Below are 27739 nucleotides of genomic sequence, written 5' to 3' on the forward strand. Positions count from 1 at the left end.
AATTACCACATACTTCTGAAAAAAAATTGAAGCTATTCACTAAGAGGTCCCTTTTCAGTCACTCCTCATTTCTCATTATTCTGATGTCTTCTTTACTTTTGTTTCACACAAAGAAGTGTTCCTTTTCCTTGCCAAGGCAAACTTCTTTACATGTAACATTAATTTCATTCCATCCCAACTTCAAGGAATTTCCTCTTTTACATTCCCACTCTATTACTAATCTTTAAACTCTCCCTGGGTACTGGCTGGGCCTGGTACCTACAAACATACCCCTACTATCTGATAATCCTTACTCTCTTACCATATCTTTCCTCCTCTTCTTGCATAAATGCCTTGAGATACCTCAAAAGCTAGGATTTACATAGTTTTTTTAAAGTTTGCAAAAGGGCTTACAAAAATTTTCTCATTTTGTCCTCAGAACAACTTGGGGAACGTCACTATTATTTTTATACCCATTTCACAAATAGGGCAACTGACAGAGAGGATATGTGTCTTGTCCAGAGTCACAGTGCTAGTAAGTATCTGAAGTAAGATTAAAACTTGAGTCTTCCTCACTCTAGGAAGCAATTCATGGCTCAGTGCATTGTTGAAATCTGGTCTCAGACACTCGCTGTGTGACTGTGAGCAAGTCACTTACTTTCTGTTTGCCTTAATCCACCACCAGAGAAGGAAAGGGCAAATCACTTTAGTATCTTTGTCAAGAAAACCCCATGAATAGTATGACTCACAGGTCACAGAGAGTCACGTTGGACATGAATACATGACTAATCAACAACACCATGAGAAAGCAGCGGGTGGGTAGATTCTCTCTACCATAAAGATGAGATAGTAGCAGAAGTTCAAACCAAGCCAGGACTTCCTGATTATGGCTCCAGAGTGTGTGGTCCAATAGAGCCGGTTCTGTACAGCCCTTAGCTTTAGATTTCCAAGGCCTGGGGAAACTCTCTGAGGAACTCTTTTTACAGAGCCAAATAAATTTGTTAGTCTCTAGAAGGAGTTTCTTCTTGGTCCTGTTTTGGGCAGCTCAGATGGGAAGTTAATTGCACCTGGCCTTGTAAAGATGAATTTCCACTGCAACCAGATCACAGGCTGGGGGAAGAGATGTACTTCATAAAGGAAAATTGTTTGATAGTTCAGCATTACCTCTCTCCACTCCTAAGGCTTGCCAAACATATACCCACTCAGTCTTGGCGCAATTAGATCCTACCTGCAGACTTTAGCTATAGCGCTCCTCCATTATATAATTATACTGGTGTTCAGGAATCAACTGGTGAAATATATGTAGGAAGTTGAGATAGTTGTAGTTTGGGCAAATAGTGCTTTCAGTGCAAAAAGACCCTCTGGGAAGGATAAAATATACTTCTAAAGTGCTCAGAAAACCAGGGCTGAAAGGACTTGTATGTTTAAATTTAATGGCAGGTAAAGATAACTATTTTATGTAGCAAGATCCTACAAAGGGAGGATATTCTGCCAGCTATATAAGACATATTAGAAATTTAGCAAAAATCCCCAACTAAATCTCCTTGACAAAAGAACCCTTTTAATGTCCTATCCCAAAATACTATTATTAGGTATAAGAGGTTTGTTCAGAAAAATACTGATACATGTGGTCTCTCTGCCAGGAATAAGAAGCTGGTCTCAAACAAAAACCAAGAGAGGAAAGAATATCCAAGAGAAGGTGCCAAAAGATGTCAAGAATGAGAACTAAGAAAAAGCCATTAGACTTAGCACTTAAGGTATAGATCACTTTGGAGATAGTACTTTCAGTTGAATGATGGATCTTGGTTTTTTTTTTATTTTTATAAAAACCCTTACCTTCCGTCTTGGAGTCAATACTGTGTATTGGCTCCAAGGCAGAAGAGTGGTAAGGGCTAGGCAATGGGGGTCAAGTGACTTGCCCAGGGTCACACAGCTGGGAAGTGGCTGAGGCCGGATTTGAACCTAGGACCTCCCATCTCTAGGGCTAGCTCTCAATCCACTGAGCTACCCAGCTGCCCCCTGGATCTTGGTTTTTAACAAATATATTTTAAACAAATTTAATTTAATAAATATATTTTAAAGTTTTTCCTCTTCAACTTAGACCTGGTCTTTAAAAGAAAACATTTCCTTACTTTCAAATGTGTAAAGTACTCAGACTAACAGAACACCAAATAGATTTTAAATAATTCATTCTTAGAAAGGGAAATAGAACTATTTGTAAAGAAACTATCAAAGAAAAACATCTCAGTCTGAATGGATTTACAGGAAAAGGATCTTTTAATCAACTAATCTAAATGCCTCTCTTTTTTGACGTCTCAACACTAATGATTACTCTTCTCCTACAGGCATTTTCTCCTTGTACTTTCTTCTTTCTAAGTTTTCATGACAATGTTCTCTCCTGTTTCTCCTTGGCCACCAGGCCTTCTCTGTCTGCTTTGGTGCACCTTCAGGTCATGCTGGCACGAGTAATGCTTCCTCAGGGTACTTACTTTCTTGGGCCCTCTCTTTAACTCTATCCTATCTTCCCTGCTATATTACTTCACTTGGTGGTCTCATCAGCTCCCATGGTTTCAATGATCATATTTTTTGCAAATGACTCAGATCTATTTGTTCAGTCATAAGGTCTCCCTATCTCCAATCTTCAACTGTCTTTTAGACATCTTAAACTGGGTTCCTTAAACCCATTTGTTCAAAACTGAACTTCTTTTCTTTTCCCTAAACCAGGGGTCCCCACACTTTTTACACAGGGGGCCAGTTCCCTGTCCCTCAGACTGTTCGAGGGCTAGACTATAAAAAAACTATGAACAAATCTGTATAACGCTGTCTAGGATAGCAGAAGCTGCAGTGCTGGCTGGGATGGGCCTGTCATACCTTGCACAGGCCCATCACTGCCACCCCTGCACCTGGCAGCAGTATACATAATGTGGAATCCCTTCCCATAGATTGCCACTCACCATGCTGACATATTCCATTGTGCAGCCACATAATCCTTTGTACAGCGCCTTGTTCTCCTTCAGTTACTCTCAGAACAAGGCACCACACAAAGGATTATGTCACCGGAATTGGTACTGTATGTGAGCGATGCTGTGCTCTGTGGCACTGCCCCATACAGTGCTCCTCTCACTGACCACCAATGAAAGAGGTGCCCCTTCTGGAAGTGTGGTGGAGGGCCAGATAAATGGCCTCAGGGGGCCACATGTGGCTCACAGGTCATAGTTTGGGGGCCTCTGCTCTAACACCCCCCCTTTGAATTTCCCCACTACTGTCAAAGGTGCTACCATCTTCCCAGTCCCCCAGGCTTACAATTTAGGTGTTTTTTTTTTTTGACTCCTCACTATCTCTCAAATCCTTTATTTAATTAGTGATCAAATCCTACTGTTTCCACTTTTGTACTGTCTCCTGTATATATTCCCTTCTCTCCTTTTACAAAAAGGACAAAACTTGGTATAGAATCTTACCATTTTATGCCTGGACTATTGCAATAGCTGGATATTTGTCTTCCTGACTGAAGTCTCTCCTCATTCCCATTCATTCTCTCTTCAGATATCAACAAAATCTTTCTAAAAAGCCTGTGAGACCATATCACATGCCCACTCTAAAGCAATAAACTCTAGTAATTCCCTATCACTTACAGGATCAAATATAAAATCTTCCGCTTGGCTTTCAAATGCTTTCATAACCTGTTCTCTTCTTATGTTTTTATAAATAAAATTAATCTGGAGGCGTATTGCCAGGTTTCTAAGCAGTTTATTGAGAGAGAGACAGAGACAGAGACAGATAGACAGAGAGAGAGATCTCAGCCTTTTAGAGATAGGTCTGATTCTCCACTTAGCTGACTCAGGCTCTGCTTACCAAAGATGGCCAAATGAGATAAAGAGCAGAGAGCAAAACCCCAGGACCATTTCTTCAAAGGCAGAAGCAAAAAGGCCACCCTCCTTCCTTCACTGGCCTCAGACCTTCAGGTCAACACACAACACGTGATTCTGTGACTCCTTTGCCCTGCTAGCCTGCTGGATCAAAGTTGGAAAGGAACTCTTCTGGATATCTTCACACACTTTCTAGTCTTTTAATAGTTTCCTCTCTCCCTCTAGGTACTTAAATCCAACGATACTGGACTCTTTTTTTTTTCATCACACAAATCATATTACCATATTATTCATTTTTGTAAGTGAATAATTTTATATAACCAACCCCCCCCAAACACATACCCAAATAAACCAGTGATAAATCATGTTTTCATCTGCATTTCTACTCTAACAGCTGGCCTCCTTGATGTTCCATGAACATGACAGTCTCTCATATTTCTACGTTTCTCCTGATTGTCCCCATGCTTGGAATGCTATTCTTTCTCCCTCCTGGCTTTTAAGTCTCAGCTGGAATCCTACCTTCTCCAAGAAAACTACTGTGGTCCCTTCTTAATGATAATTCCTTTTCTCTCTTTGGTATTTCCAATTTATCTTGTATATATCTTGTCTGAGACTCCTTTTTTGGATTTTTCTTTATATTCCAGTGTGCCTAGCACCTCTCATATAGAAGTTGCTTAATAAAAGCTTGTTGACTGGATGAAATTTTTAAAGTATAATTAAAGTACTATACAAATTATACGGAAACATTAAGATCAATAATATTCTATTAAATACCTCTAGGAAAAAATATATTCCTAATACCTAAGCTAGGCACAATAATGGCAATCAAGCCAAAAATTTTAAATAAACTTTGGTCAAATAAATTATGGCAATCATCTAAGAAATTATTTATTTTGACCCAGTTAGGTTTATGCAAAGGATACAAGGATGCTTCAACATTTGGAAAACAATATAATTATCATGTTAAAAAACAAAACATTCAAAATCACATGGGTATCTCATGCATGCAGAAAGTCTTTTACAAAGTAGAATATCTGCGTGTTAAAACTTTTTAAAATACAGGCATCAGATTCTTTTAAGACTACAATAAAAATATTAATATAAAATCAGAAGAAACCATTGTATGCAATAAGGATACATTAGACGCTTTTCAAGAAAATAAAGGAGTGTTCCCTTTTCTCTACTATTATCTTATATTATTTTAGAATTGCTAGCAATGGGACAAGACAAGAAAAAAGAAACTAAAGACATTAAAATAGATAAAAAGGAGATAAAAACATTTCTATTTGCTAATAACACAATGGTTTACTTACAGAATCCTAGGAGACTTAATGAGACAATAGTTTTGGCAAAGATACAGGTCTCAAAATAAATTTTTTTAAAAATCAGCAATTGGCCAATATGACAGTAAAGGAAAATGATAAATGTTGGAGGGAATATGGCAAAATTGGGACATTAATGCATTTCTGGTGGAGCTGAGAACTGTTCCAGTCATTCTGGAGGGCAATTTGTATTCCAAAGGGCTATAAAAGAATGCATATCCTTTGATCTGGCAATACCACTACTAAGTTTGTATCAAAAAAAAAAATGGGAAAGGACTGTTGGTACAAAAACATTTATAGCTGCTCTTTCTGTGGTGACTGAACAAATTGTGGAATATGATGGTGATGGAATACTATGGTGCTGTAAGAAATGATGAACAGGATGATTTCAGAAAGAGCTGGAAGGCCTACATGAATTAATTCAGAGTGAAATGAGCAGAACTAGGAAAACATTGTACACAGAAACACTAATATTGTGTAATGATCAAATGTGATAGACTTTGCTACTGCTACTAACAGCAATGCTATGATCTAGTACAATTCTGAGGGACTTTTGAAAAAGAATCCTATTTACTTCCAGAGAAAGAACTGTTACAGTAAGAATGCAGATTAAACATATGATTTATTAATGTACTTGTTTTTTTGAGTAAATGTTTTGGGGTTTTGGTTTTATAAGATTATTCACTTGCAATATCCTCCAAAATAACTACAAAAAGCACTAAATATTAAAGAGATAATCTTATCAATCAATAAATACTTAAATAACATGCTATGTGCCAAGAATGATGGTAAGAGCTAGAAATTAAAAAAAAAAGACTGTCCAAGCTCTCAAGAATCTCACATTAAAATGGAGATAGCCACAAGTAAATGATGATGCATATAAAAGAGATATTCATTTTATTTATTTTTATTTTATTTTATTTTATTTTTTTAAAACCCTTACCTTCCATCTTGGAGTCAATACTGAGTATTGGCCCCAAGGCAGAAGAGTGGTAAGGGCTAGGCAATGGGGGTCAAGTGACTTGCCCAGGGTCACAGAGCTGGGGAGTGTCTGAGGTCATATTTGAACCTAGGATCTCCTTTCTGTAGGCCTGATTCTCAATCCACTGAGCCACCAAGCTGCCCCTGAGATATTCATTTTAAATGGGAGGTAATTCTAGAGAACATTGGAAAAGTCCCTTGTAAAAAGCAGGATTTGAGTTGAAGCTTCAAGAAAGCCAAGAGGTAGAAAGGATGAAAACAAGCATATTCAATACTTTTATAGATTCAATTATAAAATGCTTGTTAAAGAAAAAAATAACAACTTAAATATCTGGCAGAATATTCAGGATTCATGGCTTGGCTGTACTAATATAATGAGAATGACAATTCTATCAAAATTATTTATAGTTTTAATATAATACCAGTCAAATTACCAAATGAACATTTACAGAGCTATATAAAATAATAAAAAACATTTACCTGTAAGGAAAAAAAAATACTTAGAATGAAAAAGGAATAATGAAAAAAAGGCAAGAATGAAGAAAAGTTAGATAATTCAAGACATCAAACAATATCAAATATTCAAAACCATTTGGCATTGGTTAAAAAATAAAAAGTTGACCAATGGGCCATATTTGACCAGGGAGAATCAGAGATAATGGAAACCAATAACCAATTGTTCAGTAAAACCAGAACCACAAATTACTTAGAAAGGAACTCATTATTTGATAAAAATTAATGGAGAAAGTGGAAAGCAGTCTGGAAAAAATTAGGATCATATCAACATCTTATGCCATATTACACAAACATTCAAAATGGACATGAAACTTGAATATTAAAGATAATATGAGGAATTAAAAATGGATGACCATTCTCACCAATATTACTTATTATTGTATTAGAAATGCTATCAATAACAATAACAGAAGAAAAAGAAATCTAAAGGTTCAGGGATAGGATAGTGTTAGTTATTAATAATATATCTATGGGAAATTATTAATTTTCCTTAAGCCCCAAGGCTTTCCAAGGTCTGGCTGAACTAGTCCAGGCCTCAGGGCAAGTATATTGGGCTGGGACTTTTCAAAGCCCTTATCAGTAAACAAGGCCATTCACTAAAGCATTTGAAAGTAGGGTAGATCAGCATATCCCTAATTTGGTAAAGATCTTTAAAGTAAGGGAGGAGGAGCTGAGATCTCTAAGTCTTCCTTTGTTGAAATATCATTCACCTATGGGGAATGCTAAGTGGGGTCCATGGGATAACATTATCAGGTCAATCAGAAAGAGGAAGTAATTCCCTATAAAAGTAACTCAGAGCTTACTAAGGATCTTTTGCTTGAGAAGTGGAAGCATGGACAGCATACCCCATTAATAAGTTATTTCTCAGGGAAGTGGCCTCATCTCATTAACTGGTTAAAATTCTGGGCACTGCAGATATTTGTGGAAAACCCTAGAAATACAACTAAAAATTAGTTGAAACCATCAATAACAAAGCAGCAGGATCTAAAATAAACTCACATAAACCATTAGCATTTTAATTTATCATTAACAAAATCCTGCAAGAAAAGATACAGCTACCCCATTTAAAATTAGGGTAGATAGGGGGCAGCCAGGTCTAGAGGTGGAAGGTCCTGGGTTCAAATATGATCTTAGATACATTCTAGCTGTGTGACCCTGGACAAGTCACTTAGCCCCCATTGCCTAGTCTTTACTGCTCTTCTGTCTTGGAACCAATAAGGATTTTTAAAAAATAAATTAAAATAAAAAAATTAATAAGCACAGACAGAATAAAACATCTGAGGGTATATCTTTCAAAACAAACCCAGGAACTACATGAACATAATTATAAAATACTTTTTATATAAAAAATCAGATTAAATAATTAGAAAAATATTGATTGTTCATGGGTGGGGAAAGGCCAATATAATCACTATGACCATCCTACCTAAACTAATCTACTTATTCAATGATATCTCAATTAAATCACTAAAAAAATATTTCATTGTATTAGAAAAAATAATAACAAAGTTCATTTAGAAGAACAAAAGGTCAAGAAATGTCAAAGGAATTACCCAAAAATGTAAAGGAAGGAGGTCTAGCAGTAGTAGATTTCACACTGTATCTGATACTGGCTAAAAAATAAAAAGGTAGGTCGGTGGAACAGAAAGACATGTAACACAGTAGTAAAAGATTACATTGTCAGTCTGGAAAAACAGAATCACTAAAGTAGTCAGCAAAACTAAGTCTTAAATCAGGAAAGAGGCAGGTCCTTAATAATTGGCTGGCACAGAGCCAAGCACTAAACACACTAAACACACAGAGTAGAACCCTGGAAGTTCTGGGGACAGTCTCTGAGAGGATCACTCCACTTAGATGGTTCTCCAAAGAACAATAGAGATCTTATATACCTTTTGGGGAACTAAGAACAGGGAAGTAAGAATGGCTTTACAATGGCTACAAGGAAAGGAGAAATCCAAGACAGGATTATTAGGGAGAGAGGCTGAAGTTTTACAATGGATATTAAAGTAAGAGTCTAGCCAAGGGCTGGGCTTCCAGGGAGAGGACTTCAATACAATGGGAGAAACTTCTAAGGCAAAAAAGGGTATTTAATATTTGATTATGTCTAGTAGTCCCACCTAAACTAGGATCATTAAGTACTTTAAGATCTATTGTTCAGTCTGAAACAAGGTTAGTCTGGGACTCCCCAAAGGACAGGGGTAAATTTGTGGTTCCCAAAAAAAGTTGAAAATAGCAACCTCATATTTGACAAAGGTATAAAGCCAAGTTTTGGGGATAAAAATTGTTTGGAAAGTTGGAAAGCAGTTTGTTAGAAATTAAATGTGGACCATTATCTTTCACTAGTTACAAATATAAAATCAAAATGGATACATGATTTTAGACATTAAAGGAGCTATCAGAATCAAATTAGAAGAACAGAGAACATATTATTTATTACCTATCAGATTTATGGATAGAAAAGGAATTTTTGAACAAGAATTAGAGAGCATTGTGACATGTAAAATGGGTAACTCTGATTACATTAAATTGGATTTTTTTTTTGTACAAATAAAACTAATGTAGCCAAAGCTGAAAAGGAAAGCAGAAAAAAATTTCCCCCAAACTGGGAAATTTTCTTTTTTATAGTTTCTCAGATTGAGGTCTCATATCTAAAACATACAGAGAACATTATCAAGTTTATAATACAAGTCATTCCTCAATTGGTAAATGGTCGAAAGATATGCACAGTTTTTGGATGAAGAAATCAAAGCTAGGGGCAGCTGGTTGGTAGAATCAATTGGTTCTAAGACAGAAGGTAAGGGTTTAAAAAAAGAAAAGAAATGAAAGCCATATATAGGTGTATGAAAAAATGCTCTAAGTCCTTACTGTTTAGAGAAATGCAAATCACAACAAATTTGAGATATCATTTCATACCCATCAGAATGGCTAAAGTCATAAAAGGGCAAAATAATTACTGGAGGGAATATGGAAAAATGGGGACATTGTGTGAAATGATTCATTCATTATGAAGAGCAATCTGGAATTATTCCCAAAGCAATATAAAACTCTGACCCTTAGACCCAGCAATACCACTGTTGGGGTCTATTTCCCAAGAAGATCAGAGAAAAAGTGATGGCAAACAACTGGAAATTGAGGGGATATCCATTAATTAGGGAATGGCTGAACAAGTTTTGGTACAATATTGTGATAGAATACTATCATACTGTAAGAAATGATGAAAGACTAATTAAGATCTTCATGAAATTATGAAAAACGAAAACAAGTATATCCAAGAGTAATGTTAGAAGAGTAAATTGTGAAGGTCCACCTCCAGAGAGAGAACTAATAAACAGAAACATGAAAGACATTTTTTTTTTGGTCAAATGAGGCCTACTCTAGAATGGAGAGGGTAGAGAGGGATACTTGGAAATTTTAATATAATCAAAAAATAAATCAATAAAATGTTTTTTTAAAAAGATCACACCATAAACAAATTTGCCATATACCTTTCAGAACTATAAGTAAAGGATAATTTTTAAACTAAAAATTAGTAAAAAAAAAGGTTAGATAATTCTGATTTTATGAAATTGAAAAACTTTTGCACAGACAAAATTATGATTTCTAAAGGTAAGAAGGAAAAAAATCTTTGTATCAATTATTTCAGACATGGGTTTGAGATCCAAGAAGCTTGCTTGGACAACTAAGAGAAACATGTAAGACCAAAATCTATTTCTGAATAGATAAATGGCCAAAGGATAGGAACAAAACTTTTTTAAAAGAATTATTTTCCAAACAATTAACCATATGAAACAATTATCCAAGTTTCTAATAAAGGGAAAAAAAATTAAAAAAAACCAATGCTGACATTTCAGTTCATACCCAGAAATTGTCAAAAGTATAAAAGATGGGAGTAGTCAATGTTGAGAAGTTGTAGAAAAAAATGCACTAATGCATTCTAGGTGGATCTGTTTATTAGTATAACCATTCTGGGAAACAATTTGGGATTATGTAAATTAAGTAGCTAAAATGTCCTTATCTTTTGATCTGGAGATTTCATAGCTAGACAAATGCCCTCAATGAAGTCACTGATAAAACAAGCTATCTACATATCAAAGTAGTAGTACATTTTTGGGGAAAAAAGGAGATGCTTATTGATTGAGGAATGATTAAAAAAACTGTACACGAAATTAACAGAATATTAAGAAATTATATAGATATACTCATATATATGAAGAATGGGAAGTATACATATATAGAGAGAAGTATGGGAAGGCTTTTACAAATTGATACAAAATAAAGGGGAGTCAAGAAAACAACAAACACAATGACTAGAAAAGAATAAAAAAAAAGAACAATAATCACAAAATAGTAAAAAATGAATGATGGAAAATTATAGAGAACAAGCTTAGCTTCAAAGAGGAGATAGGGGAGGATGCATCTTTCCATGGCTTTGCAGAGGTCCATGGGAGTGAAATATTGTATATAATTATCAGTATTTTTTTTAATGTATGAATTGGTTTTGCTGAATTTTTTTCTCTTAAAATTTTTTCCTGTTATAGAGGATGGTGAGTAGAGAGGGAGGATTATAGGAGGAAATCAAGATAATTTAAAAAGAAAAGAGAACAATAATAGTTGAGCTAAAGGTGTCAAACTCAAATAGAAGAATACTAAGCTTTATGGATTTTTGTGGGCCCCATATTGACTTTGAAAAGTGTAAGTGTGAGCCCCCTTTTGGGAGGTAGAACCTGGTCCCCGGTAAAGGTGAGGGAAAATAATAGAGGAATACAAAGGTTGAAGTTAGAAGGGCCTTGTCTTTGGGTAAGGGCAAGGGGAAAAGATAAAAATCAAAAGATACATATATAGTTGGGGTCAGAATGATCTCACCTTGCTGGTAGCAGATGAGTACAAGTTTACTTCAAGCTGGTTACATCTTTTAAAGGTACAGATCACAGAAAGTGAAAGCAATCCTCTGAGAAAAGTCCTTGGGAAAGTGTAACAAGAATTGTAGATATGGCACATGAGGTAGGATAAAGATTCCAGGAATTGGGGTAAGATAATGGTTCCAAAAATTGTGGATATAGAAACGAGGGTAGGATAATGATTCCAAGCACCATCCAGGTTCATGGAATGGTCAGTAACAACATGTTTTGCCAGCAAAAACATGTATTGTTATATTAAACACAAAGAAGGTAGAGGGGAGGGCACTTGGACCCATTCTCAGACAGACTGTGAGATCTCAACCTCTGATGAGGACACTCAGATCTTTATCTTAGATAGACCCAGAATTATCAACCTGACAGAAAAATACATATTAACATTATCTATGTTCTACTGTATTTATTCTGTTAGATATTTCCCAGTTACATTTGGATCTGATTCAGGTATCTTTTTTAACAGGTCTGAGTCAGAGGATTGACAGAGACTGGAGCTAAATTCAAAATTTTCATTGATGTGGGTTCTAGTAAGCTTCCATATTATTTGTTTAGATTTTCACTCTTATTTACTAGAGAACAGTAACATAAAATTTTATGGAAATAAGTAAAAGTAAAGAAATAAGAAGATGATAAAATGGAATCAGGAATCTTTTTGGAGAAAGAAATGAATATTTAAGTGAGGAGTTAGTGATCTATGAATGGTTCAATAGAGCAAAATAAATTTGGGGGGAAATATTAATTTATTTGGAGTAGATATGCAACCATTGCAATCTTATAAAATGGGGATATATATCATTGTGAGGAATTACTGGAATAAATATATAAAAAGTGGTTTGCAAAGCTAAAGAAGTCCTATATAAATATTCATTACTATTACCTTGGCAAAGAAGTATTAATAGACACTACTTATATTGAACTATTCTGGTTTATTTGTAAAAGGAGTACACAAAAAGTAATTTTAAAGTGATTTCCCTTTTCATTTGGTTTTGAGTTTGAGATTTGGTCGCCCTTTGTATTAGTAGAGGAAGATGTAGAATTTATCATTAAAGAGAATGTTGAGGAAAACTGGGGAGGTACAAAATCAGGGAGAGGAGTTATCTGGGTGCTGACTGAACTGATCTTCCTTTGTCCCATCCAACTCTACAGACAGGGAGCTGCTTGCCTAGACTTTTAATTTAACCCTTCTGTGTATGCCCTGGGTAGGAAAAAAACAACAACACATTTTCGTTGACATACAAGGCGGCCTTTAAATGAGAGTTCTGAGCTGTGCTGAAAACAAAATATTCTGAATGAGGACCTGCTGTATTAGGTCACTCCATTTCCATCTGTGACACCCCCATGAAGTCACTACTAGCAGCTAGGCTTGTGTTTAGCTTTAGCGATGTTAAATGACAAGTAAAATTTTCCAGCTTTGGAAGGAACCTAGGAGATAGGGAAACCAGCTGAATCTCCCTTTCAACTCCCCCAAATGTGAAAGGTATAAGACTTGTTAGGCCCCTTTCTATTCTAAAATCCTCTGATACTTTCCCTCACTACAGAATAAACTTGGGTGATTTTCTCCTCTATTTTTTTTTTATCATAGGAGCAAATTTTTCTTAAGTGGTTCTTGTTATGTTTCATAGCAGGAGTTTAATAAATGTATGTTGACTGGCTGTTGACTAATTATTTAAGAGTTTGGGTTGTAATCCACGAGTCCTAGCAGCCTATATCACTATCAGGGAAAAGAAAAGCGAACCAAGAAATGGGCTCCGAAGTTACTGTACCCTGAGCCTTCATATAGAACACACATTGTGTCACAAGGTAGATCTAGCAATCCTTCACAACATCAGCAGCCCTTCCTGTAGCCAACCCCTGAGCTTGGTGACCTGGAAAGAGCACTGGAATTGGAGTCAGAAGAGGTGGGTCCCACTATCGTTTAATGTCCCTTCATGCCTGTGTGAAGCATGGCAAATCACTTGCTCTCTGGGGATTTTAGTATTCTCATCTATGAAATGGAGGGGTTTACACCCTCTAACCTATAAGGTCTTATGACCACACTTCTTCCAAGAATGTCTGGATTAGAGTTGGTAAGCTTTGGTAATACCTGTTTTTGTTTATTTTTAAAAACATTCCATTGGAAGGATGTGAAGAACAAATGGAGGAGGGGATTGATTGGAAGATGATTTATCGTTTATAATGATGCAAAATTCCTAGCTTTTTAGATATAGTTTACATGTCTTTCCTTTGTTTATTTTATATTCTAGCCTTCCAGTTATTTTTATGTAAATCTTCCATTCCAGTGCCTCTGCATAGGATGTAATCCTAAAACTCTTTTCAGTTCCACTTCTTAGAATTTCTTTATCACTGAGAAAGAGCATAGAAATAAAGAATGAATAAAAGAAATATCCAAGACTATCTTAGGAGATATCAGTATGGAGCCAGGGCAGGAAAGGGCCGGTCTTCAAAGAAGATAAGAGCATAGATGATGATCCAGAAAAGTAGAATAAGGAGTACAAGGAGGAAGCCTAACAGAAACCTAGGTAGGGAAAGAAATATCCAGGAGGAGAGTGGGAGTGCTAGACTGTGTGTACTAAAGTCATTGGAGAGTCAAGGGAATCAGGCTAAAGTATCATATTTCAAACAATATTACAAAGCAGTAATTTTCAAAACAATATTATGGTACTGGTTAATAAAGTGTGTTGAATCAGTGGAATAGATAAGGTACACAATAAATAAGAGTAAATATAATGACTATAGTACTCTAGTGTATGATAAGCTTTGGGAACAAGAACTCACCATTTGACAAAAATTGCTGGGAAAGGAAAACAATGTGGAAAAAATTAGACATTGATCAACTTCTAACACCATATACAAGATAATGTCAAAATGAAGAAATGATTTAGACATTGAGGCTGATATAAATAATTTAGGGGTCATGGGAAAATGTACCTGTTAGATCTATAGGCAAGGAAAGTGTTTATAAATAATTACAAGATTACAAGAAATAGAAAGGATCATGTGAAATAAACTGGATTTTGATTACATGAAATTAAAATGTTTTTGCACAAACAAAATGAATACAGCCAAATTAGAAGGAAAACAAGAAACTGAAAAAAAATTATAGTAAGTTTCTCTAATAAAGGCCTCATTTCTCAAATATATAAGGAAATGAGTGAAATTTATAAATAAAAATATTTTCCAATTGATAAATGATCAAAGGATCTGAAAAGGCAGTTTTCAGAAGAGGAATCAAAGCTAAAAATGCTCTAAATCACTACTGATAAGGAAATGCAAATTTAAACAAATTTGAGTTACCAACTGACAGTTATTAGAGTAGCTAACATAACAGAAAAAGAAAATGACAAATACAGGAGTAGATGGATACTAATGCACTATTGGTGGAGTTATGAACTAGTCCAACCATTTTGGAGAACAATTTGGAACTATGGCAAAAGGTTCTATAAAACGGTGCATACTCTTTGACCTAGCAATACAACTACTAGGCATATATCCCAAAGAGATTAAAGAAAAGAGAAATGAACTTATTTGTACAAAAATATAGATAGCAGCTCTTTTTGTGGCACTATAGGTTTGAAAACTGAGATGATCCTCATCAATAGGGGAATGTCTAAATAAGCTCTGCTATATGATTGTATGGAATACCAAGATGCTATAAGAAATGATGACCAAAACCAGGAGAGCTTTGTACACAGTAACAATAATATTGTAATGATGATCAGCTGTGAAAGACTTAGCTACTCTGATCAAATTAATGATCTAAGACATTTCCTATGGACCCATGATGAAAACTTCTAACTACAGAGAGAGAACAGATGAACTTTGAGTATAGAGTGAAACATACTTCTTTTTAACCTTACTTTTCGTGTGTGTGTGACTGGAAAAGTTTTAGAAATGAGGCTGGGTAGTTCTGATCATTTTTAGTCTATAAATGAAGAAGCTCAAGGATCAGATCAAACAGGCTGCTGATAATGGATCTGGATCTAGACACAGGTCCTGACAGCTCTAAGCTCCTTCCCTCCCATGTCAAAGCCCCTCCTGCTCCAACCTTTCTCCATACAGTCCTCTCTAAGTGATCAAGTGGTTAGGCCTCTCCAAAGACTCCATTTCTTTGGTACTTCTCATCAAAGTAATAATGGTAGTCAATCAATCAACAAACATTAATTAGAGTTGCATTACTTTTTGGGGGGAAGAATGGAACAAAAATGTGTGCATGTATTTGTATATAAACATACAGTACTTGTATTACATATTTATGGACTATATAAATGAATACAAGTTGGTCATGGGACGGCACCAATTTTATACACATATGTTCAAGTCCTCATCTTTATGGCATTCAACACAGAGGTTAATTCTAAGTCCTTCCAGGCATATTAGTAAAACCTTCAGTTCCAAAAAAAGTGTAATTCAATCCTTTTTTTAATAGCTACAATTTCTAAATGAAATCAAGTTATGATTTATGAAGTGTAAGAAGCCAGTTTTTGATTGTTCAATTGTGCGTTTACTGAAATGTTTGGCACCTTTTCTGTAGTCCTGTTCCTAACAGGAATGAAGAAGCCAACTACTGCAATTGCACATGTTCAAACTGGGCCATGAATGAATGATTTTACTCAGGTCATGACTGCCTTAGTCAATCACATGCATATATTTGAAAACATTTTATCTAAGTAAAAGAATAAAAAGTTATATCTACAAACATGTAGCATCTTAATATGTATAAAGAGGGTACACAACCTAGATACTGGATCTTGGGACTCCAGATATCTTATGCAAAGAAAACTGCTCTCACCATCAGGTGTTATTTCACCTGAACATTGGTTTATTTCTGTAGTTGATAATGAAGAGGAGAATAAAGGGGGGGGAAGAGGGGAAAGAGGGAAGCAAGAGGATAGAATCAAACATTTAGAAATGAAATTTCCTCAGTGTTTATCAGTATATACGAATAAGTTGGTGGTTATAAGATCCTGGACTAATTCTTTGTGTATAAGCAGAGGGAATGTGGGGGTTAGAAACACACCCTAAGGACGGTTCAACTCCTTCAAAATTGACCAGATGGCACAGTCACCTCTTTGAAAACAAACAAAACCCCCAAACAAACAAGAAGAAAAATGATTTTTTGAGGCAGCCTTGGGCAGCATATTCAAGAAATGAGGCAACTACAAATCTGGACTACATTACCTTAAACAAAACAAATACCGATTTAAAAATATTTATAAACACAACTAATAAGATTATGTTAAAAAACAACTGCATACATCTTTATTTAAATGAGGATGGCCAATAATCCAGCTGCTACATATAAAGATACTGGCAGAAAACATCATTTTTGTTAGAGTGTTCCAGATAGGAGGAGCATCAAGAGAAAAAGACTGGTTTAAAAAAAATATTTTAATGTTGGGTTGTTTTTCTTTTGTAAATAATCTATGTTAATCCACTGATTATATTCATTCAAGTTTGATAGAAAAGCAATAAAGATTATATTTATGTAATGGGCATAAAAAGGCAATCAAAAGTGATCATTTGTATTTAAAATACATTATAGTTTTTAAACAATTGTTAATAAAAACTTGCCACTTATCTACATATCACACATGGGACATACTTGTACAAAATTATTCATAGCAGTTCTTTTTTTCTGATATCAAAGAACTGGGAAATTAGAGAATGATCCATCATTGAAGAATGGCTGACCGAATTATGGTATACAAATGTAATGGAATATTATTGTAAAAATGATGAAATAATTTTAAAGAAACTTGGGAAGATCTGTATGAACTTATAAAGGAAAAAGTAAGCAGAATGAAGGAGAACAATTTATAAACAACAAAGATATTTTAAAGAAAAACAACTCTGAAGGACCTGAGAACTCAGATTAAAGGTAATAAATGACCAGTTACATTTACAGAGGAATGATTATGAAATATGCTACTTACTTCTTTACAGACAGAAGATGAGGGGATGAATTCTAGATGCACAATATGACACATTTTTGGACACTATGAATGTGGGAATTTGTTTTGCTATGCAAATTTATTATAAAGGCTTAGCTTTTCCTTTTCTTTTTTTTCCTCAGTGAGGAAGAAGAAGGTTGTGAGAAAATAGAGAATAGCAAAAAGGGAAGGAATGGAGGAAAGAAATTTTAGGAAAAAGAGTCATTGAGACTTCTTTGGTAAATGCAGAGAACAGAAAGAAGCAAAGACAGGTAGGATAATTATGAAAGCTACAGGTTGAATTTATTACATAGTTTAAAAAAGCTGGTAAAAGATTTACAGTTATGTTCTTTTTACTATTTTATTATGGAAATGGAAATGCTGATTTAAAGTGGTATTTATTTGTTAAGGTCAGAATAAAAAAAAAAGATTGGTTATGATAAAAAAAAAAATTTATCAACCTACAGCCAACTTGGTGATAAGTCTACCTGATTTAGCCAAGATGTTCACCAACAACGAGCATGGATTGGTACTTGGAAGTCTTTTCAGCTTTGTAGGTCCTCCAGACCTACATTTTACTGGCAATGCCTTTTAGAACCCAGATTACCTGTCATAATAATCTACTCTTCAGAACACTCAACCTATAGAAATTATAAGGGTGACTTAATTTACTCAACTTTGGAACTCTTGCCTTGGAGTCTGTGCTGATATAGCTGATGAATATATGAGCTACAAAGTCATAATGGCCCAACTCTATCTAGATGCCTCTTATAATGCTTCATATTCCACCCCTGTCATTCAGTCATTTGTCCTGCCACCGCACATATGCCCTCAAACTCCACCTTAGGCTTTCAATCTCTTTCTTTAGAAACTAATCAAATCAATAATATAAGAAATAGAATGCTAATTAACTCTTCCAAGGTTCCACTCACCATCCCAATGACTTCCTAAACCCAAACTTACCTGGTCCCCCTACATTAGAATATAAGTTCCTTGAAGGAAAGGATTGTGTGGCTTTTGAATTTATATCAAAAATGCTTAGAACAGTGCTAACAAAATAAAAGGCACTTAATAAATGTCTGTTAATTGATTCACGATGGAGTTCCATCATCAATGCGTTTATTAGTAAGGGTTACAAGGGAAAGAGTCATGAAGATTATAAATCAGAGGATGTTAAAGGATGAGAAAGACTTTGAAAGGCAGAGGTTGTGAATTAGGAGATATTTAACATTCATGCAATACAGAATATTTTAAAAGTTACAACTGAAAGACCATTTCCAGTAATTGCATATTTAAGATAAATAAGGACATATGTTAGCATTCATTTTCCCTTTTGATTAAAAAATGCAACCTAAGATTTGTTTATTATTTGTTATATTATTTTTCTGTGAGGATGCTCTTGTGTGATCCATTCTGTAATATAAAAATCTTGTTGAAGTATCTTTACAGGCTACAGCATATGGACTGAATGTAATGATAAAATTCAATAGAGATATATGTAAAGTCTTGAACTTGGGTAGAAAAAAGTGATTCCATGAAACATAAGACAGGGGAACATTATGGATAAGGCAACAGTTGTTTTAAGAAGGATTTGGGGTTTTTGTGAACTACAAGCTCAATATGAATCAGTAGTACAAAATGGCAGCCCAGATAGCTAAAGCAATCTTAAACTGTATTAGGAAGTGCACAGATCCTAGGTATAGGAGGGTGGTAACCCCATTCTATTCCTAGCCTTGTCAGACCTCAACTGGAATATTGTATTTTGTTCTAGATAACACCGTTTAAGAAAGAAACTGATGAACTGGAAACTTCAGAGAAGATGGAGAAGAGTGTTGAGTTCATGACATATGAGGCTAAGCTGGAGGTACTAGAAATGTTTAGCCAAGAGAAAGAAGAGTTAAATATAGCTGTATTAATGAAATTGAAAAACTATCACATAGAAGAGGATTTAGTTTTATTTTATTTGACCCCAGATGGCAAGAGCAATGGAAGGAAGGAAGGAGAAATGGAGGAAGGAAGGAAAGAAAGGGAGATAAAAGAGCATGCTACTATTAATCCCCATTTTACAGCTGAGGAACTTGAGACAGACAAGGATTAAGTGATTTGCCCAAGGAGATATAGCAAGTAGGTATCTGAGGGGGAATTTGAATTCAGGTACCCATGATGTCAAATCTAGTGCTCTTGCCACAGAGCCACTTACCTGTCTCTAATAGATGGATGTTGCAAAGAAGTAAATTTAGGCTTGATGTCAGTAAGAGTTACTTAACAAAATCTATCTAAAAGCAGAACAGGTGGCCCGAGATAGCGACATCTCCTTCTTTGAAATTCTTCATACTGAGCCTAGGGATGATCACCCGTTTGTCTTGGATTGTGGAGATTACTTTGTCTGTGGGTTGGACTGGATGTTCTTGAGTTCCCTTCTGTGATTTTATGAAAGCCATGTGATAGCACTATGACAGGTGCTTTTAAAAAAAGCTGCTGATCTGACACATTTCACCATGGCTATATTTTTTACTACTTTTTCACTAGGATCAGCTATGTACTCAGTATTAAAAACCTAAAGAAATGATGTACAAATAGGAGGTTGTGTTTTCAATTTTCAATTAAGTGGTTACTTGTTTAAAGGTGTACATTTAAGAGCTGGCTCTTTGGATCTGGCTAAATTTGAGGCTTCAAGACTGTAACTGTTACATAGACATTAATAATAACTTGCATAAGTTACAAAGAGAAAAGACTTAGTAAGGTGATCAAATTTGCCATTTTTGGTTTAGAACTGGAGTCTTCACAAGGCAACAAGTCCTCTAAAGTTTATGTTTGAATAGGAAAAGGTTATTGTGCTTGACTAGACACTTTCAGCTGTTTGATGAAGATTGGGATTCACTATCACAGTAGTCTCAGAATCCCAATTTTTCACTGTGACTTTTCTGGGTAAGATGGCTCACAAGAGGCAAGTTACTTCAATATTCCTGTGATTCAACTTTTTCCTTTATAAAATCAAGGTTAGTTTATTATAAAATTCTTAGAAATTTCTGTAAAAAAGATGAACTCAATATAATGGTCAATAGCCTCTTTTAAGATTATATAGTCTTTTAAAAAAGAATGAAACAAAATTGTATGTTTAATTTTTCTTGCCATATGATTTCCATATAAAAGAATATGAGCAAATGCAATAATAATTTATGACTTGCATAGAAAACAATCTTCAAAATATTACAAGTCACATTGTATTACTATTTTTGAAAAACAATTTCATCTCTCCATTCCCATCCTTCTCAAAAAGGAAATGCCATTATCCTCATTATAACTTTAGTAGTGTCTTAAATAGGACCATCACACATCCCCATGTGTATGTGCTAAAATTGCTACTGGCCTACTGCCACAGAGGTAGAGAAAAAAGTGTTTTTTTTTGTTTTTTTTTGTACTTAATGTTTCTGAAATCTCTTTCTGTTTCATGGTAACCAGGAAAACAAAAGTCAACCACTAGTATCACATTTAAGGGCCCTTTTGTTTATTGTGCCAGATGACATATCTATGTGGTAGACTGCTATTTTGCTTAACTGAAAGATAACTGCAGTGAGTCAGTAAGTAATACATTTGATACATAATTTTGTTCAATGGTTGCAGGTATTTTATACTTGGCTAGAACACAGCTCTTTGTGAAGCCACATTAAATAGTAAAACATTGATTACATTAACTGATTAGGAGAAAAGTGATTGATAAGAACTTTAACAAGGAAAAAATCAAGTAACAGGAAATGAAGACTGCAAACCCATTCTGTCTAGTTTGAGATACAAATTAGTAAAGTTTTATCAGTTTATCACACAAGGGGGGGGGTCAATTTATGAATCAAAGCATAGTTATTGTCAACATGGAACCTAGAAACCCCAAACTTCACTGCATGAAGTAGGACTTTCCCTCTGGAGGAACTCTCATGTGACAGGGTCAAAACCTGGGGTTCCTAGATCCCACTAGGCCACAAGTTTGGGGTTTCTAGATTCTATGTTGACATTATCTATTATGAATCGGAAATTTGTCAAGATTACATTTTAGGAAGAATGATGAATTTTCTTCATAAACCCTTTATTGTCTTTGCTGTTTTTCCCCCTTATATAACAGTATATATTCTTGGAATAAAAAGCATTATTACAGTCTGTTACTATAAAACTCGTAGGGGATGTTTACATTTGGAGATTAAAAATTTTTTGATTATGGAATTTCAGTATCTTAGAACTCGAAGGGACCTCACAGATTACTTAGGCCCCATCCCCCTCATTTGATGGTTTAAGAAATAATCCCAAGAGGTTAAGGGACTTTATGCAGATAAAATAGCTAAAAGGGCAGAGAATGATGACAAGAACCCAGCATTCTGATTCTCATTCCTGGGCTTGGTTTCTGCTAACATGTGGCCTTTTCAAAGGTCTTCCAAAATTAAATAACTGACTTTCCTTCTCAAAAAACCCAATAACATGTGTTGATGTCTATTTGAATATTCAGGAAATAAAGATGTCAGCAAGCAGATGCATTTGTGGTTAGAAAGGGGAATGCCATAAAATGACTGTGAAAAGAAACCCAGTGAAAGGTAAATAGAACTGAATCAGCACTATCCAAGACATTAAAAATACAAGGGACCTTTGAAGTTATCTAGTCACACCCCTTCACATTATAGGAGACTGAGGCTCCAAATGGCAAAATGACTTATCTAAGGTCACACAGCAGCACACAGAACTCTAATTTCAAGTCTGTTGTAGCAAAGAGTTTACCACTCTGGCTATTAATAGGCAAAATAGACAATGTGTTAAAGTTCACACATGGTCCTAAAGAATGGGGTCTAATGTACTAGAGATGTTCTTGTTGATTGGGTGATCTCTCTTTATCTCTTCTAAATCCTAATATTCTTTGACTTTGGATTTAGGAATATATCTAAAATCATTACTATTTCAGATACAAAAATATTCATTTCCTCATGCTTAAGCTAAAAATCTTTCTATTCTTATAGTTTACAGTAGTAGAATAAGAAATAATTAAAAAAAGAATTTATTAACTTATTTTTCTAAGAAAATGAGTTGGAATAGATGATTTCTGGGATTCCTTTTAAACTATAACATTTTATGATTCTCTGAATATACTTACTGCCTTAAGGACACTGTTTCATATAATCTAGGGCCAGGCTCCAGAATTTCAGCTTACTCCTTGTTATTAAAGAGGATATTTAGGCAAGAGTCAGTTTAGAAGTGGGCAAAGAGCACAAGGCCTTGGTGTTCTTTGTGCTTATATCAGTTCAAGCTAAGGCAGGGTTCTGCAGAAATTAAGAGTATTCTCTTCACTGCAATTCTAGGATCAAATTTTAAGTTATATTGAACTTGAAGTAGTGTTGTATACTGGAAAAAACCCCTTAGAACCAAGAGTCAGGAGAACTAAATTTGAATTGAGACTCTGAAATTTATTACCCATGGGACAAGAGAGCCAATGGGCATTTAAGAGCCATGTATACAAGATTTCAGTGCTCCCAAGGTAGCCTGATGCAGATCAGAGTCTAATTTTCACTTTTTGGGTTTGAGTGTTGCAAGTTTCTGATTCAGGTTTGGGGCAGCACATCTGTGAACTTGCCCCAGATGGAGCTTCAATACCTTGCTGCTCAACTTACTATCAGAGAGCTGAAAAGCTCTACTGGTTCAGAAGGAGGACACTACAGGTTCGTTATGGTTTGGAATTCCTGCCCCAGTTCTGTTCTGTTGCTGGACTGCTGGTAAGAACTGAGACCCCAGTATGCTCCTGGAGTCAGAACTCTGGCACCCAAGTGCTTGATGCTTCTGACCTTGCTCCTTGCTGGGTACACATCCTGAGGCCTCCAAGTGTTCCTCTCCTTAGAATGCCATATCTAGAGGCCGTTCCTTTGTCACTCTGCCCTGGAGCCATCACTTGGAGCTGGGTAGTGAGGAGCAAAGCTGCCAACTGACATCTATTCCTGCTCTATGTACAGGCTTGGAACCCTGTTGGCTAGATTTGGGATTCTTCTTGCCCTGCTTCACAGCCTCTCTGCTATTGTTCTTGGGTAGACTTATTTCTAGTGTCCGCAGACCTTTCTCTCTGTCTCCTTGTGCTCACCTGGGCTGGAAAAATGACTGTGCTTTTTTTCCCTTAGATTTCCTAATCTTGTTAGGGGCACTTTCCATATCTACATGGAGGTGCTATATGTGTGGAGGAACTGAGCTATATTTCTCCCAGATACTCTACCATCTTGGCTCTGCCTCTATACACATCTTTTAATGCCTCATTCAAATGCCAGCTCTTTCATGAAGTCTTCTAGACCTTTTCAGTCAATAATCCTACTATCTCTGATCTTAATAGCATTTGATATTATCACTCTTAAGGACTTTTCATGTATTATGATTCTTTTTGCTATATTATGTCAACTTATGATATTATGAGTGCAATAATCAGACTTCCACTCCCCATTTTCTCATTGTACTGTATATAGAAGGTGCTTAATCAATATAAAAGCTAGATGTTAAAAAAAAGTGCTCTTTAGCTATAGGAAAATTGTAGTTATTTAGTCAATAGGCATTTATTTAGCACCTCTTCTATGCCAGGCACTGTGCTAAGTGCACAAAGAAAGGCAAAGGACAGTCTGGTCTTTAGGAGCTCACAATGGAGGAAATGGCATTAAAACAGCTATGTATGAACACACTCTATAAAACATAAATAGGAAATGCTCTCCCCTGATTGTAACAATGAAGGCATTTAGCTCTTCCCTAATTGTGAAGATTTAAATTTTAACTCATGTCTATTTTTAGATTTTAATCCCCATAAATATAAACACCCTACTTAAAAGTTAAGTATGGAAACATGCCTATATGCCTATTTTTTGATTTAATCACAAAAAGTGCAAAGATGATACTTAAAGTAGAGTAGGAAGATCTGTCCATGTTAGATCTAATCACTAAAGGTATAAACATCCCACTTAATCATTTAGTGGGAGGTCGGTGACCCACGTGTGAAATAGTGGGTAACAAATCAGAATCGTCTAACTGTCTTCTGGGCAGTCCTAGAGCAGAGCATCAACTATGATTGGTAGATGTGGAATTAGGGGAAGTGATGCAAGAGAAAATGTCTTTAAAAGGGGCTGTCACTTCTGGTGAGGGGGCGGTTCTTAATTTTTGGAAGTGGAGATGGGAGTCTTGGAGTGGAACTTCCTGTGAGAATTCAATTCTTCAGGCTTTTGAGTTGAGGCTGGTGAAGAGAGGCAGAAGAATCTGCTGACTGGACTGACATGTGGTGAGTGAAAAAGCTGGCTCTTTCCTGGATATTTTCTGAAGAGACCAGCCTCAGGAGAGACTTCCCCAGGTCCTTGGCATTGCAGAGACCAGCTAAGGACCAACTATCCTGGTCCTGGTTTTGAGCCAGGGACCAAGAGTAAATTACTTATTATCCTCTCTCTGATTTCTTACTTTACTCTTTCTACATTTTGTAATGAAATTGTAAAGAATATCTCTTTGGAATTAATTAAATTCCTGGTGACCAAACTCTTAAATAATCAAGTCAAACCCTTTTTCTCTTTACATTAATAAGCAACAGAGTAATGGTATTAGAATTAAGAAGTATTGGGTCAGGCTTCTGAAGTAAGGTGGGAACTTGTAAGAAAGCCTGAAGGCAGAGATGAGGAGGAAGAGCATTCCTTAGATACAAGACCATGGGTGAACATAGCCAGAGATGGCTTTTTTTTATGGAACAATGTTACTGGATATAAGAATGTAATGATGATAAAGATGGTGTGTGTGTGTGTGTGTGTGTGTGTGTGTGTGTGTGTGTGTGTGATAAGAAGATTGGAAAGGTAGTAAGGTAGATCATAAAAGGCTTTTGAATACCAAAGAAAGGATTCTGTATTTGAAACTGGAAATGACAATCAGTGGCCTATTGCGTGTATGTTGGTGAAGGGGTAGGGGAGAGGGAGATAACATAGTTGAACCTACCCTTTAGGAAAATCACTTTGCTGAATGGAAGATGCTTTAGAGTGGAGTGGGGGAGATACTTGTAGATAGTGGGGCAGTCAGCTGGCTATTGCAAGAGTTTAAGTTTAAGGAAGTAAGGACATGAACAAGGGTTGGCAATACCAAAGGAGAGAAAGAGACACATTTAACATATGTTGCTAAAATGAAATCAAAGCATCTTGGCAACCTTTTTTGGTTATTGGGAGGGAAGGGGAAAGAAATAGTGAGGAATCAAGACTGACACCTAGGTTGTGAATCTGGGGTACTTGGAAGCTGATATGCCCTCTAGAGTTACAGTGAAATTTTTGGGGAAAGAAAATGAGTTCCTTTTTAGGTGTATTGAATTTAAGATATTTATGGGACATCCAGTTCAAGATGTCTGATAGACAGCTGTAGAAGTTAGAATAGAGATCAGCAGAAGGGTTAGGGCTAGATAAATAGATTTGAGAAGCATCAGCATAGAGATAATTAAATCCATAGGAAATAAGAGTTCAGGGAAGGAAGATTCAGTATTTAAACAGTATTTAAGCTGTGGCAGAACGGCTTAAGGTGAAACAAATAGGAGGTTAAGGACTTCATCCTTAAGAAGTTTAAATTTTAGTAAGAGATTAACACATGACATTCATATGAAAAAGATGCCTTTGTATACAAATGTGGTGAGGGAAACAAGCTCGGAATGACTTCTGTATTCCCCACAATGTTGACAGAATAGAGGACTTTAAAATAGTGTACTGAGGATATACTAGAAATCCTATTAACACTTCTTGGAGAGTCACAAGACCCAATAAAATGATTTGATAATGCAGGGTCATTTTAAAGTAGTTTAATTTTTTCCATTGTTTTAAAATCTGAAATACTTATTGGGATTTTTAGATCGTCTAAATTAGAGCTCTCCCTGATTCTTTTATAATAATAAGTAAATAGGAAATGAGAATATCACAGAATTATCACTTCTCTTGAGGTTTTTCTTTAATTTGACAAGCTATATTTATTTTAAAAAATGTGTTTTTAGATGTGAAATAGCTTTATGAGCTAACTTAATGGGGATCTGCTAAGATTCTCTTTTTCTATTTAAACACTGGAACAATACAGCTCTTGGTTTTTCTGGTCCTGAAAATATAATGTCTAGTTTTATAGCAAGAACTTAGGACCCCAAGGTCAAATGTTAATATATTTCAACTATTCTGTATTCTTAAACTTGATTCAGCTGTGAGACATGAATTTAATAGGGAGGGAGAGAAGGGAGGAATGCTTTCTGGTCTACTAGCTATTTTTGTTTGTTTGATCAATCCTAAATTTTTGGAAATTAAAAGTAATTTCATTGTAGTAGTCATTAAAGCATTGGAAATGTGAAAGCTCTTACCTGTACACCTGTAGCTGGAGGCTACCCCTTTAAGCACAGCATCAAAAATAGACATTTCTACCCTCTGCTTTCGGTGGTGACAGCTAAGCAGCAAAGAAGGTTGGGATACCACGAGATACACAAATGGGTCTAATTGTAAATCTCCAGCTCCTCTTCGTCCAGGTTGTCGCACAATCGTGATGCCAAGGGCTTGTCTAGCCGAAGACCTTGTGGATGAATGAAGATTTTCTAATGAAAGAAGTCCCATTTTTCTTCCAGAAGGGAAAGAAATGCTGTTGCTTACAAGGTCATCTGCGGTCACCTTAGAAATGCAAGTGTGGCTGGGCCGAGGAACGTCTTCTGACTCTGTTGTTGGTAGGTTGAATGAATTCTTGCTGACTTTTTCACTATCATTCTGGTCTTGTGCTTTTACTTTAGGTAAAGCTGTACAAGAGTAGGTCATCAGAGAGATTCGGCTTGCAGTAACAAATATGTCAAAGGGAATAAAATTCAGATTTTTCACAATTGATGACTGGTGGGAAGGACGGGCAATTCGATGCTGACTGGCACCACTACGTTGCTCTATCTGAACAATTCTAATTTTGACACTGTCACTACCAATGCCACTGTCTTGTGCTCCACTATAACGGGAAGACGTTTCTGCCATACCCCCATCAGATGGATCCATATTTTTCTGTTCTTGTTTGGAGATCTATAAAGGAAAATATTAAGATCATTCTATAAGTTATTTTCAAAAAAGTATTTCTACTTGACTGGCAAACAATTATACTAAGCATGGTGGGGAAAAGGGAATTATAAAATAATCTGCCAAATGCAACTTCTAATGCCATCATCCCTCATGAAAACACAGTAGATGTCTGTTAGAGGGTCAAAAAAAATA

General features: G+C 35.6%; 1 protein-coding gene across 8 annotated transcripts in view; it reads right to left on the minus strand.

Annotated features, from left to right (window-relative positions):
• Positions 1 to 27739, minus strand: part of VPS13B (vacuolar protein sorting 13 homolog B) — a 1055144-nt gene that overhangs the window by 250396 nt on the left and 777009 nt on the right. For all 8 annotated transcript variants that reach the window (XM_056820764.1, XM_056820763.1, XM_056820760.1 and 5 more), the window contains one exon: positions 26860 to 27550. In XM_056820764.1, the coding sequence (XP_056676742.1) occupies positions 26860 to 27550 (691 nt within the window). The remainder of the gene's footprint in view (positions 1 to 26859; positions 27551 to 27739) is intronic.

The sequence above is a fragment of the Monodelphis domestica genome, chromosome 3, assembly GCF_027887165.1.
Source record: "Monodelphis domestica isolate mMonDom1 chromosome 3, mMonDom1.pri, whole genome shotgun sequence".
In the NCBI taxonomy this organism is placed as follows: Eukaryota; Metazoa; Chordata; class Mammalia; order Didelphimorphia; family Didelphidae; genus Monodelphis; species Monodelphis domestica.